Below are 14,728 nucleotides of genomic sequence, written 5' to 3'. Positions count from 1 at the left end.
TCAGTAAGTGCCATGTAGAAATGCATCAATCTAGTGCATTTCAAAGTCATCATGGAGGACAGAACAAAATCCTTTCTTGTATTAGCACCTGAGTATTTCTGGAGCCTGACAAAAATATCTAAACATGAAAGTGTCAGAGAGACAGAGAGAAAGAAGACAGAGTGACTGCTGTGTGTTTGCTGTTAGATAATAGACTTAAATGATGTCATGTGAAAACCTGAGGAATTTGAGTCATGGCTATAATTTGTTAATGCTATTTTCCTCGTAATCTAATTCTTAAAGGCTTTGAAAGTCTCAAAAGGTCAACTCAAACTTAATTTTCGGAGAAGGTTACGAAGGAAGGGGCTCTGGTAGCCAAAATAAATAATGCCTAAAGTTGCGCCGCAGTTTGGTGAAGGAAGATTTGGGTCTGTGAATATAACATAAGTCTGATTGTTCAGATCATCTCAAAGGAATCATTGTTCTTCAAGTTTTTAAATAGGTTTTCAGTGACTGCTGGACATACTACAAACATTGACATCTAAGGCCTTTAATGAAGAATTAGATAATAAAGATGAAGTTAATCCAGAGGAATTTTGTTTAAATGTGAATTTGATAGTGTGTGCATGTGGGCGTTGTGAAAATGTCCACCAGCTGGGCTTTCACATAGGTGCCCAAAAGGCCCATCACAGGGCAGGAGAGAGGAGACCCTTTGGCCTGAGAGCAAAGCTTCTCCAGCACAGCTGCAATGACGCATCTTCCAGATGTCGTTCGCAGACAAACTGGTGTTTGGGGTTGAGAGGGAAAGTGAAGGCAGGGGGTGTCGGTGCTCCCACAGACTCATATTTTAACTTGAATATGTGTCCGCGGTCATGGTTCTGTGTTACCCGTTTGTCATTAAACATGGTGATAATGTGAAGGGCAGTTTTTTTCCAAGTTGGATTCAGAAGTAAACTGTACTTGAGAGCCACAAACATAGCTGCGCTGGCACTCAAGTGCCACAGCCCAGAGCTGTGTTGTAAATTAAAGTGCTAGATTCTGGAGTGATGAGTGTTTGGCTTAGCGCTGACTCACAACCTAAACTCATAAACAGAGCTAACTCCCTTGTGTCTGCCCTCGCTTGCCATTTTAAGACCCTTTCACCATCCATCTTTATCAGCCCTGCTGCCCCTTTCAGCGGAACTACCAGCGCTCCTTCACCACCGCCAGCCCAGCAATGGTTTTATCACCCCAAATGACAAATTGTGGGATATGATCCGTATCTCTCAGCAATTAGTTCCAGGCTGTCTCAGTGGGAGGGGATACTGCCAAGTCCACCTTCGGTATGTGCTGCGCTGATGCAGTGTGCGCTGCCACTTTCCATCTGATAACCCCTCAGTTTTAACAGGAGCGGGCGGCACAGCCACTCCATGAGCTATTAGAGAAGAGAGCATCATTTGTGTCTGCTCCCCCTGTGCAGAATGGACCAGGTGGGGGTAGCACTGAGGGGAAGGGGTGCAGGCAATAGGCTGCAGACCGCTGTAAATCAGCGCTCACAGATGAAGCAAATTACATTCTCCTCTATTTAGACTGAAGTTTTTAAGAGAGTGACTCCTGAGTCTCGGCTGAGGCTCATCATCTCAGCACGCCGCCTCCGGCTCACTTTACCGAATCTGTCACATAGATCCTCTTTCATTACCAATAAACATTCTGCATGTACCTATTATACTCAGTAGAATCTAATAAGGTATAAGCATTGCTTTTTACGAAGCGTGCAAATCAATTTGGTAAAAAGTTTCTCTCTTTATCTGCGGCTTGTGCTGGCCTGTCGATGCAGTAGAATGAGCGCAGGCAAAAGACCTTTATGTGTACTGGTTTTCATAGCTTTATGTGACAGACCAGTACAGGCACATTCCAACTCACGCTGATGCCTTTAAACAAGTTTTCAAGACAGCTAGTGGAAATATAATCCCATAGGGAGGTATCAGGAGGTACTACACTGTTTCCTGATTGTTATAATATCAGTCGAGTACCAGCGGCAAGAGAGGAAATCACAATGGAGCTGAGTGGTGACAACTAAACCCAACAGGCAACTGTATTCCCGCCAGTATGGGTTTATGTTTCATAAAGGAATAAATAGGATTTGTGTAGATTGTAGGGGAAAAATTGTTGCAATGCATCAGTGTGAATGTTCTAACAGTTTCTTATTATTAGAATTTAAATGACTTTGGTACAGTGCTTCTGTACTCCTGATACTTATCAAGCTAATCCCACTCTCCTCTCAAATTCACACTCCTAGCTACTTTAATTAGCATAGTGCCAGTCTGGAAGGCAAGCAGGGAGGGAATCAGAGAGAGAGAGAGAGAGAGAGAGAGAGAGAGAGGGGAAAGAAGAGGGGAAGGAGAGAGGAGGAAGAGGAGGGGGGTATTGCGTGGTATGAGACAGAAGAGGATTTGTATGTTGAGGCTGGTTGCATCACCCCTCTGTGTTTTTGTGGATATGAAGTCAGCAGCACATTTTGTTTTGTCATTATCTCGCCTCTTGGTATTCATCTACCGAATGTTGCAAATTGGCTCCAGAAAGGCGTCACACATTCACTGCTTGTCTTTGACAAAATAATTCATGGAGGATTGTCTGAACGGGGAATTCTGAAATATGAGTGATCCTATTTAAGAGAAACAACAGAGAGGTTTTTTACTGCAGTGCAGTGTCACACGTTTACAATGTTTGTGAGTGCGTATTATCACTGATCAGCGATAAGGAAATGCAAAATGCCACTTGATCGCTAGGAATTGATTCTATCGGCTGAGGGTGAATGTAAGATTAAAGACAAATGAAGCGATGCAAACCATCAAACTGGGGGATAAAACTGTGAATGTTTGTTATCCGATTGAGGTTTGCAACCAGACCCTCATCTGCTCTACAACAAACTTCACCCTCCTCCAACTGTGTCTTCCTGCAAGCCTTCCTCTGCTGTTTCACAAGCACGGCTAAGCTTGACTTCTATAAGATGGGTTACTCCTCTTCCATCTTCCCCCGCCTCCCAAAACTTTCCCCATAACCATTCAGAGATGCAGAGCAGACGTATTCCAAGTGCACTGGATGCAGAGAAACCTTTTAGTCCGTGAAGAGGAAACAGAAGTGAGCCACAAGAATTCAGCGGCACACTTGTAGGTAGATTGGGGAGACATGGAGGAGCGCTGCAGCTCTCTGTACTGCAGAGAATTAAACCGGATTGGGGAGAGCAGAGGAGAATCTGTGGTCCAAGGTGACTTTGTGATCAGGTTCCAGAGCGCAGCCTCAAATCCTCAGCTTCAGGCTGTGTGTTAGCCTGTGTGAGAGTGACTGTGTGTATGTAATGTATGCATGTGTGTGATAGCATATAGGCACTTGTGCGCATGTGTGTCGCCACTTGTGTACATGTTTATCCCAGTCTGAGCTGAGAGCCTGACAACTGTCCACTCAGTCAGTGATGTACAGCCATACATTAAAGTTGACACACTGCACACTGACTCATAGGAGCTGCACTATGTTTGGTAGATTAGGGGAGTTTAGTGTGTTAACATTGAAGCAGGTCTGAGAATACTGTAAATTATAATAAATTGTGATCACCCCTCTCCCCTTGAAATATTATTTGAAGTCAACTAAGTCGCAACAGCAAATACATTTTGAGAGAAATGCAGGCTGAATTATATCTTCTAAATACTTAAGGAGTATGCCAAATGTTTACTGCCAACTTATTTCATTTGTCTTCCCCACAGTATCTGCTTATAGCAATGAAGGGAAGATTGAATCATTTTACACTAATGTTTAGCCACTCGCAGTACTTGGTTAGGGTTAAGGAAAGATCAATGTCTTGGGTTAATATTGATAAAATTAACAGCGACTTGAAGTTCGTGACACAAAGTGTTCAGTTTATTAATCTTTAACTAAGCCACAGTCTTTGTGCGGCAGAGAAACAATAACAAAACACCCTTTAGCATCTGTATGAGACGCACAGCAGTCTCCTTGGTAAAACATGTAGTTAATGTTCTAAATAACAAAACTTCTTCATTAGGTTTAAAAAAATATCATGGTTAGAGTTAGAGCTATAAGCAGGCCCAAAAAATCAGGCTCGACCCTACAAACCCAAATTTCCATTGTAAAAAAAGAGAGAGAAAAATGTATGTATACCAGGTCCATTCGGTTAGATGCAATGTAACATGATGTATGTAACTTAGGTTACGCTAGGTCAAAATAAGTCAATGTGGACTTTTGGTTTTACACGAACAGCAGTTTCCTGCGTGAAAGCCCTGTGTCCGTTAGACCGATCCATGTACCCCAGTCTCTTCCCTGTCTGGACTTTCTTGCTCTGCTTCAGCACTCAGTACTTCGTCAATTGCTCTGGGTGTCTAATATTGCTGCAGATGGGTTTCGACTGGAGTTAGTTGCTAGCCCAGGGCTCCTTGTGCGTCGGTATCAGATGCCAAGGGGCGAGACAAAGTGTCAGAATTCTAAACAAATTTTAAAACTCTGTATTAACAATAGACTTTATTGGCAAACTGATAGATTTATAAATTTATGCTTAAACTTCAGTGTTAAGAACAATGGAATCATGTTAAACAAATTATTTTTGCAAAGAAAATGTGTAACACTGTGGAGGAGCAGCTAGAAATAATTTAATTTCATCCTCATCAACATTAGTAAAGTAAAGAGCAGGGGAAAACACTGAACAAAGCAACACTGACAAAAGGAAAGTGGTAAAAAGCAAAAAGAGCGGACTTGAGCGTTTAAGTGTTTTGTGTCTGCCATGATGGAACACCTCCTTCCTAAGCTTGGATGACAACGGGGGAAGGAAGTTAAAGTGAACATAAAAGAGGGGTGGGGTGAGTGGATGAGGTCGGAGGTGAAGTGGCACTGCGGGGTGGGGTGATGGGGAGTGTGTGGAAGAAAGGGGTGTGCCCCCCCGTGCCCCCCTCCCCTGGGCCAGGCAGCTGTTTGTCTGGCCCAGTAGGAGCTTAGTTCAGACCTTGGACCACGCTCCACTACATCCCAATAGCAGAAATTTCACTGGAGCCACTCACCACATTTGTTTTGGAATAGCTAATTGAGGGATTCAATCGTGGTCTTTGGAGGCGATCGGGCTTGAGATAAAGATTTCCTGTTGGTTTTCCAGTTGCATGTTTGAGGTTTTCCCGACACAGTCATCGCCTGTTGCATCCCATTTTCATTTTAGACTAAACCGAGCTATAGACCAAAAAAAAAAAAAAGAAGTCACCTGGTCTTTGCAGAGGCAGCAACTGTGGGAGAAAAGAAGCACATTCAAATTAAGATCTCTGTTGGGCTGAGATCCCTTGTAGGTCTATACGAGTTTATATGTATGTTTGTGTGTACAAAAAGAGGCAGACCCCGAAAAGCAGTGAGTATGTCGCTGTGTAAGTCCCCTTGAAAGTGTCCCTCTTTAAGACCTGTTTAAAAGGGACGCCCCCTCTTTGTGTCCACTGTTCTCCGTGGCGTATGGAGGGGCTTTTGTCCCCCTCTTTCATGTGCTCTCACAATAGCCTGGGCCGTTTGAAACACAACAGTAGATGAACTGCGCTGACAGTGTATTAAACTCTGATGAATTGCCTGTGCGAGGCATAGATCAATGTCCTTCAACCCTTAGCACACAGTGAAGCCCGGGCCTTGTCTTGGTTAAATGGAACAGGTTGCTGGCTCTTTTCAAAAGCGCCTGATTATATTCATGTTTTGTTGAAGCAGAAGCCTTTTTAAAATGTGTAAATCTTTGCGGTTCAAAAGAGTCCTATTTTTTCCCCTTTTCATTCAGGGAATTGACATTGTGTGTCTGCGCTTTGGTCGCTGCTCGTTTTGTGAGCAGTTTTTGCTGTTTGCAGCCTCCGCGTCTTGACTCCAAAGTTAAAAACAGTTTCTCTCTCTTTAAACGGACTTTTAAAGCTTCAAAAACAACCACATTAAAACAGCACAGCAGCAGTTAATGTTGCTGAGCGTCTCCAGATAAGTGATGGCCTCTCTTAAAGCGTCCGATAGCTTCACAAACATACTTGAGGTGTGTGATGTGGAGGCTAGTGGCCTACCTCTGACCCTTAAATGACTTCTCCCCTCTGAAGGGGGCTTAGGGCAGCGTGTTTACACAGATCACAGCTTCAGCCACTTAAGAACAACAGGGACGGACCACTGAGCCTCTATGGCAGCTCCCACAGGGACTCTCTCAGCTACCACCAGCACCAGCACCGCTAGCACTAACTGGCAGATTAATCACAGGTGGCAGCAGCCAGCAGACTCCACTGAGAGTCAAATGCTCACAGCACAAATATGAATGGAGTTTAAATAAAACAAAAACAACTGGTAACCTGCAGGAGCTCAACATTCAGAGCTGAAAATGACTAAAAACACACAGAGATCTGATTTGAAGTTGTGTGCTCTTCCTCACAGGTGTGGTTTAGCAACAGGCGAGCTCGGTGGCGTAAACAGGCTGGCGCCAATCAGCTAGCCGCCTTCAACCACCTGCTTCCTGGAGGCTTCCCGCCCACAGGGATGCCAACTTTACCCACGTACCAGCTACCAGAGTCCAGCTACCCCAGCACCACGCTATCGCAGGGTGAGACAGAACATTTCTGTCCAGTATGCTCTGTACTTCGGGTTTAATCTAATTTTGATAAAGATTACATTAGTCCTACTTATTTGTGGTATGCCATCTATATTTTTTGTTCATGTTAATAACATTCTGAATTATATATAAACCATGTGAAGCATATAAGAGCCGTGCAGCAAGTAGTTATGTTTACAATCACATCTTTGTCACAGTAGAACAGAAGCAAGTCTTTATTCCTTCTCTTGTGCGGGTCATTTCTGTCCTTTGCAATATTTTTAATGCATAAAGAGATATTTTTTTTATGGTAATGCATTTAGAAACAAGAACACTTAATGCATGACTTATGACTGTGAGTGTGAGGCTGCCTTTTGAGGATTCTTGTTTAGCCTCAGCACAGAATTTTAAGTGTTTTTCCCTCGATTTTCACTCACCTGTTTATGTTGTTCTCGGTGTCAGACGGCAGCAGCACATTGCACAGACCCCAGCCCCTGCCTCCATCCTCCATGCACCAGGGAGGCCTGACTGCTGACAGCAGCTCTGCTTATGGCCTCTCGTCCAATCGCCACGGCTTCTCCAGCTACTCCGATACTTTCATGAGCCCCTCAGCATCCAGCAACCACATGAACGCCGTCGGCAACGGGCTCTCCCCACAGGTCAGTCCGACAAGTTTTACTTCAGTGTTTTACATCCCCACATATAGGTAGCGCTCACATTCATCAGTCTACTGCCTCCCCTCCTCCTCCTCCTCTCACTCTTCAGAATATGTAATTGTATTTGACTAAAATTAAAATTCAGAAACAGCATGTTCAGCAAAATAACTGCCAGTGTGGGCTTTTATGTTCGCCTTCCAAAGCCCTGGATTTATTTTAGCTACTCTAAATTGCTACATTTGTAAAACAATTGGATTAACATCAACAAATTAAAATTCATCTTGATAGTACCGCAAGTGCTCAAGCTGCTCCAAACAGCGGTTTCGACTTTCCTGGGACATCTAAATCCTTGCGCAGCGCAGTGAGAACACATGCAGATGAAATAATTAGCTAAAGCTTATAAATGTAGACCCATAATCTTCTTCACGTAATTGTCTGCAGCTGGAAGACTCCAGTGCTATGTAGCGATTTTCTTCATCTCTTTACTGCTTGATTTTCAGGCAGCTCCATGTACAGAGTGACAGAGGCGATGTGCTCTCTACGTGTGAGGTTTTCTCGCAGGTTTGGCCACTTCAAGCGCTCTTGTGCACTCCTGTCATGTTAGAGAAGAACATTTCCCAGGCTAATTAGGTTTCTGGGTTTCCTAATTGCAGTTTAAATCCCTAAAATATCCACTCTTCCCATTCTCCTGTGCGCCGTCTTAATGTGTGACACAGTATGTGCAGGTTTGTTTGTTTTCTCCTCTGAAAAATCGCAGGATTTCACATGTTAACCTCTTTGGACACCTCCATTAATGAGCGTTTAAATGCGACTCTATGGTAAGGGTTGAGCTTTAAGTAGCACAGAATGAAAAATGATTTGTATTGATGCAAATCGTGTGTACGGAGTGAATTATACACAATTACCCATCAATACTGGCCAGTCTTGCCCACCCTCACCAACAAGATGTGGTTAACAGGCAGAAAATAAGATTGAAATGGTGTGTAAAGAGTTGAAAATGAATTTCAATGCTGCATTTGTCCACAATTACCCCGTCGTTCACACGTGTTTTATTGGGAGTTTTTTTTTTTTTTTCTTCAAATATTTCTCAAAGCAGATTGGAAACATTCTTGGTATTACCCTCTTTCTTCAGAGAAGAAAGAATTGAGGATTTTGTGACAAAAAAGAGATTTTCTCTCCTGCTGGAGCGACGGAGGATAACATGGAGGCTCACAGCGTGTTTGATTGTTAATCGTGGCACAGGGGCTTTAACTGCTAATGCTCTCACTGCAAACCTGCAGAAAAACACCAGGAACATGGAGTCGCTTTTTTTTTTTTTTTTTTCATTAATGGCTCTCTCTAATACTGGCATGGGGTGCACTGTCGCTTTCTCTCCCTCTCTTCACAGGCATTCAAGAATGTGTTGGGATATTAAACATTTCCTGTCATAGTGAGGATTAGGACAGGAGCCTTTGGGCAACTGTACAGCCTGGATTTTCACTATTCAATTACTCTATCAAGTGGGTTTGATTAAAGTCTTTTTTTTTAAAGAACCCACCTGAAATGCATTTTTATTTGTTTTTTAATTCATTTATTTATTCAGAACTTAAATTGTGGATTTTGATTTTTTTTTTTTCCAGAGGGGGCATATGCATGCAGTGTGGATGTTTTGATGTGTCACACCATGTTTGCACTGCACAGAATTGAAATGTATTGAATGCATGCAGAATGCTGTGTGGCATTCCTATCAGTCTCTCAGCATGGAGATGAATGTTCCCACTGACAGCAGAATCAGAGTTCACTCTGTGGTGCAGCGTCCTGCTGGGCTGGCCAGCCTCCATCTCTCTCACTCTCTTCACAAACATGCAGCTATCCACCTAAAACTCACAACACAGAAATCTCACACAATAAACACTAAGTTTTCCTCGTCCAAGTCAGATCCTGTTTTGTCTTTTTGCATTTAAACAATTTTCAATCAAACGGCGAATTAGCCTCAGCTTCGTAAAATTATCGACACACGTTTATCGACACACATTCGCCAGTTTATTTCCAACACATTTTTACTCTCCTGTTTTCCCTTCCCTGTAATGGAAAAAAAAGCAACACAAAGAGACTCTCTATCGAGATGGAAATGAGAATTTGATATTGTAAGTTACAGACAGCATCTGTTTGCAGGAGATATGCTTGTGCATTGGTATGTGCAAGCTATTTCTTCAAGTGTCTGGCATTGATGGCCTAGCGCTCGCTGTAAAGATTGACAAAAATTCTCTGATTCCCAGTAAATGGGCTGCGGTGGCGAGGTGCCAAGTCTGTAATGGAATCCTGCAGCGTTCAGCAGTCCCGACAGGAGCTCGTGTCCATCCCAATCCCATAACCTATCCCGACAGCACACATTTTCCCATTACAGGCGGTGGAAAAGCCGTCCGCACTCAAACTGGTTGCTGTCATTGTGGGATATACAACGTGTTTGGGCTGGTTGAGGGAGGCAGTGTATTAGAGGGGTGGTGAGAGTGAAGCTGTGCATGGCTGGGCAAAAGGTATGAAACCAGAAGTGTGTTTTGTTGTTGGTCTTGTTTCATTTAGCGGCACAGCAGGTGTTGGAAAGAGGGAAAGGCAAGGGCACGGAGGACAGGCATTCCAGTATTTTCTATCTATCTTTACCTGAAGATTCAAGCTTATGTCAGCTCTTTCATTATGGGCGATTTAATTTTTAATATCCCATTTGAAGCAGGCTGTTGTTTCAGCCTCATAAATGCCCATCATGATGCTTCGAATTTGAATTTCACATACAGACTAGAAAACAAGCGAAATTTGCTGTGGACAGACAGTTTCCCTGTGACTGAAGAGGGCACGCTTTGACAGCCAACATGCAGTCATCTATTAAGAAAATAGTATATTTTCAACAAACCCTGGTAATATAAAACCCTAAAGAGCCTTTTAGATACTTTTCAAATGATTCTTTGAAGCAGCGTTCATGGGCATTGGATTTGTGGGGAGACATTTGGGCTGAATTCCTCATTATTGCATGACAGGGACACCTGCTGGGAGAGGAAAGAAAACAACTGCACTGACTGGAGAGCTGAAGCCAGGCAAGAGGAGCTCAGTGGCAGAGCTTGGGTTTCACTCCTCTGAGAAATTTCCAGAAATAATGACATCAGGGAATAATAAAGGCATTTCTGTTGCAGAGTGTAAGTGGGGAAAGCACTGTTGAATGTTCTGCAGTGATGTTGTGTGGCGTTCACAGGTTATTCAGAACGATAGTGAGACATGATAGGGAGAGTGGGAGCTCAAAGGTTTGACGGCTGGAGATTTTATTTCTGTTTTGATGAAGGAAGTTTGCAAAGTTTTGTGAGGAACTTTTTTTTCTGTTTTGCAGTTTTATGAAAGTGTTGTGTGTTTTGGAATGACAAGGATGTGTGTGTGTGTATCTGAGGAGGGCCTTTGGGCTGTGTGAGTGGGCCGGGCCTCCACACATACACACACACACATACACACACACGTACACGGGATCAGAGGCAGAGCGGCTCTCACCCCTGCCTCCCTTTGATCTGTGTCCCCAGGCCTGCCTGCCCGCGCGGCGCTGCACCGTACCACGCACGCTGACACCATGCTCACCAGCGACTCCCCACAACTGTCTGAGAGAGATAAGCCAGGGGAGACTCCAAACTGTGCTGCTGCTCTTCCATTAGCTAGCGCAGACGCTTCTTTTAAAAACGGGATGAATTATTTTTAAGAAGCAAGCTCTGCCGTTGCCAAAAAAAAAAAAAAAAAAATGGAGAGGGGAAAATGTACGGAACAATCTGGAGCTCTGGCTTCATTCCGCCTCCCTCCCTGACTTCTAACAAGACATTCTGCACCTGAATACCAATGAGAGGGGGAGATTCATGTAGTCCCCCACATTATTAAAACTTGGGCATTAAGCCTCTCACCGGGCACTGTGTCAGCTGGCAGGCTCCACTGACAACAAATCAAAGGGGATGAGCACATAGCCTGCATTCATAGCTCAGCCACTCGCAGAGCAAGAGGGGGAATACATACTGGTTAATTAGAACTCCCATTAAAACAAATACTGTTTCAATTTGGCAAGTATAAAAAAAGATGTAAGAGGCTTTCAGAAAAAAGAGACCTGCTGTTGGCAGCTGCCAAGAAAATCCAGGGACTGTAAATCATATCCACTGGCTATACTGTTTCTGCACAGATTATTAGTGTTTGCTGTTGTTTTGCAACACTTTTGAACTCTGAGGAAAGATTCTGCGTCTGTGACACCAGAAATGTACCTCTGCACACATCGTGGTCGTCGTTGGCTCTGTGTCTTCCGTATGCATCTTGGTTTGTTTCTGCAGCTTGCAGAGACTTAATACCTGCGTGGACTGTAGCTTTTGTGACATAACTATTCAAGGGTATAGGTTTGGTTTCAATATTTAAGAGCACACGTGAAACGAGAGGTTTGGGGATCCTCCACCAGAAAATTTTGAGCCTCAAACACTTAATTTGCTGCATTCTGGTAAATGTTTATGCACCATATGTGGTTTTTCTGCATCGTTACATGGTGTAAATGTCTTTAATTTGGTTAAAACAAAAGTCCTTGTCTACGTTAGTGTTTTATTGGCGGGGGGAAATGCACATGTTCTGAATAATGACGGGTTCGTGTCCCCTGCGTTCCTCCTGAAAACTACACCCATCTAACTATTAGTTTTTTCTCAGCTTTATGGCACTTTACAGAACCAAAGACTGCAGCTCCTGGCTGCAGCTTTACACACAGGCCTCATTTGCAGCTGAGACAGTTCCGCAGATCACTAGCCGTCTGTATACCTGAGCCATTTGTTGCTCCCTCCGTCTCCCGAGCACCCAAGTGAAGCCATTTTCTTTCCCATTCCAAAATATTTTTGGTTGGAGCTTTATGTATTCATAATCTATTTTTCACCTACCAACCTTCCTTCCCTCCATTTGGCTTTTTGTCATCCCATGATGCCTTGCCAATAGTGCTTTGCTCTCCCTTTCTCTCTCCCTCTCGCTCCCCACCTTCCCTCTCTTGCTCCAACTCTCTCCCCTGGAGAGGCAGCTCTTCTCCCTACGCCCAGATGAAAGGCTATGGCGGACAATAAAAATGCTATTTAAATGCAAGGGTGTTTGTGTGCGGGTGAGAGATATTTCCTGCTGAAAGTGAGCTGCTGCATCCTGATAAATAGTAAATATAAGGGAATGTGATTTACATTTATCTTGCAGAGGCAGCCAATATGAATTTCAGTAAATCCTAGAAGATGGGGATTTAAGGAGGAAAATGACTGAGACTGATTCACATGCTGTGTGTCCCACGCAGTTGAAATGCCTATAAGGTGGAGAGTGGTACTGCCTTTATTAAAGTATAGGCACAGACATCGATCCTATCTAAAATACCTATTACACACGGACATGCACCGTGTGTCACATGCTCATCTGCGGAGATTTTCAGCCTCATACATAAACAATTTGAAGGTGACTTGTATTGAAAAAAAAAATAGCAATAATAAGAACAGTAATCATAATAATAAAATGCAGTGTGTGATAGGAGGCTGCCAGGCAGGTGAAGTGTCTGCGGTGCATACGCTGGGTGACCCATCTCCGGGGTCAAGGGTCAGGGTGCAGGGGGTTATGGGACGGCCAGGGAAGAAGGCGGGCTGGTTTGCTGTGAACCTGTCCTGCTAGCCGGAGGTCTCGGGTTGTTGTCTAGCTGCATGTGGTTCCTCTTAGTTCCAGATGCCACTCTGACAGGTGCATAGCTGTGATTAATACTCCCTCTGACTTCTTCTCTCTCTCACGTTTTCTCATTCTGTCCCTCCTTCCTCCTGTCTCCTCCTGCATGTCCCTCACTGGTTCCTTGGTCCCTGCTTCGCTGTGCTCGTGACCTCTTTGCAAAGTTGATCTAACGCTCACAGTTTGCGTTTAAAATAAAATAAAAAAGGCCAGAAATATGAGTATCTACTGCCAGCATGCTTCATTGCATGTGTCTCTTTCTCTCTGCTCCTCTCTTCCTCCTGACAATAAGATGAGAATATGGGAGGTGGTTGGGTCCTCAGCTGGTTGTCTCATGCAGCAGCTCTCCCCTCTCAGTCTCCAGCTGAGAGCTATTTCACTATTTATTTACATGTAATTATGGCTATGAGGTGCAGATATTAACACTGTCAAGAACAATTTGACCTGACATTTTTCACTAGACCTGGCCCCTGCTGTTTTTAGCAAACAACCCCCGCCCTCCTCCTCCTCCTTCTTCTTCCTCCCCCCTTTTTCTCCTCCACTCCCTCGATCCGCCTCGCTTTCCCTCTGGAGCTGCTCCCTCACACACACACACACACACACACACACGCTGAAACCACTCTCCTGGAATCAGAAAATCTGCCGTTTAATTTAGAAGAGGCGTTGGTGCAAGGTGCGGAGAGTTGAAGTCTGTGTGTGTGTGCGCGTGTGTGTGTGTGTGTGTGCACTTTGAAGGGGCCTCTCTTGTTCCCAGTGGCTGAATCCATCCCATAGTTACTCAAGCATATCACTAGCAGAGAATAGAGGATTGCTCCCCACACGTTCTCCAATTGCAGTCCAATAGACGGCATATTAACCTCTGGTTAGCGCGGGGCCAAGTTTATAGCTTATACTGAGGGATGTTTAGGAGGGAGGGAGGGAGGGGGGGGGGCTCGCTCCAGTTTGAGCAGCTGCAGTGTCTTGAACACTAAAACTAGCACGAGCTAAAGTGAGCTGGAGAGGATTTAGCTTAATGAAAATTTGCAATGAGAGACAGAGAGGAGAGGTATGGACCAGCCTAAAATAAATATGCCTTTTCTCCACTTGTTTCAGCGTCCTTTGTACGCATGAACAGCTTCACGGGGAGAGGAGACACAGGCGCAGGATGGCTAACATGTTGTGAGGACTGACAGCTTGTTCCAGTGCCCACTAATCGTCCTCATCTGTGCCTGACTTGTCAGTGCCCAGATTCTGTCAGTGCCAATCAGCCAATTAATTGAACACAATTAGCACCCCACCCCACCCCCCCACATATGCACCACATTCTTCAAAGGCCCATCTCTCTCCCTCCAGCACCAACCCTCCCCACCCCCACCCTTCCTCCCCATTCTACCTCTCATTCTGCCTCTGTCTCTTCATCCTATGGTCGCTGGTGGAAGACACTTTTCAGTTTTTATTAATGTGCCGCGGCCAATTAACGCAGTGGCATGCAGGCCAGAGCCCGTCATCTGCTGCCTGCCACCATCCCGGCTGTCTGCTGCGGCCCCACGCCACCCCTCGCGCCACCTCCACCGTGACCAAAACGCTTTAATTCAATTTATGCAATCACTGTTATTTTTAAATAGTCATTTTGTCTGCTCAGATGAGGGGCCTTACTGCCCGCTGGGCCGGCCCTCTCATGTGAGGGATGGGGGAAGGGTGGGACGATGTGGGAGCAGGAGTCGACTGACTCGATGGGGTGGTGGGGGGGACCATGATATTTTCATTTGTTATTTATCCCTTCATATTTGTTAAGTGTCAGGTTATTAGATGTTTGGATTTGAGGGATCTGAAGCAA

The 14,728-nt window shown here is 44.5% G+C and overlaps 1 protein-coding gene across 3 annotated transcripts in view; it reads left to right on the top strand.

Annotated features, from left to right (window-relative positions):
* pax7a (paired box 7a) overlaps positions 1-14,728 on the top strand; it is a 47,354-nt gene that overhangs the window by 26,004 nt on the left and 6,622 nt on the right. For all 3 annotated transcript variants that reach the window (XM_049584916.1, XM_049584903.1, XM_049584909.1), the window contains 2 exons: positions 6,391-6,556; positions 7,007-7,203. In XM_049584916.1, coding sequence (XP_049440873.1) covers positions 6,391-6,556; positions 7,007-7,203 — 363 coding nt within the window. The remainder of the gene's footprint in view (positions 1-6,390; positions 6,557-7,006; positions 7,204-14,728) is intronic.

The sequence above is a fragment of the Epinephelus fuscoguttatus genome, linkage group LG1 (genome assembly GCF_011397635.1).
Source record: "Epinephelus fuscoguttatus linkage group LG1, E.fuscoguttatus.final_Chr_v1".
Lineage (NCBI taxonomy): Eukaryota > Metazoa > Chordata > Actinopteri > Perciformes > Serranidae > Epinephelus > Epinephelus fuscoguttatus.
This window is presented reverse-complemented; position numbering and strand designations above follow the sequence as displayed.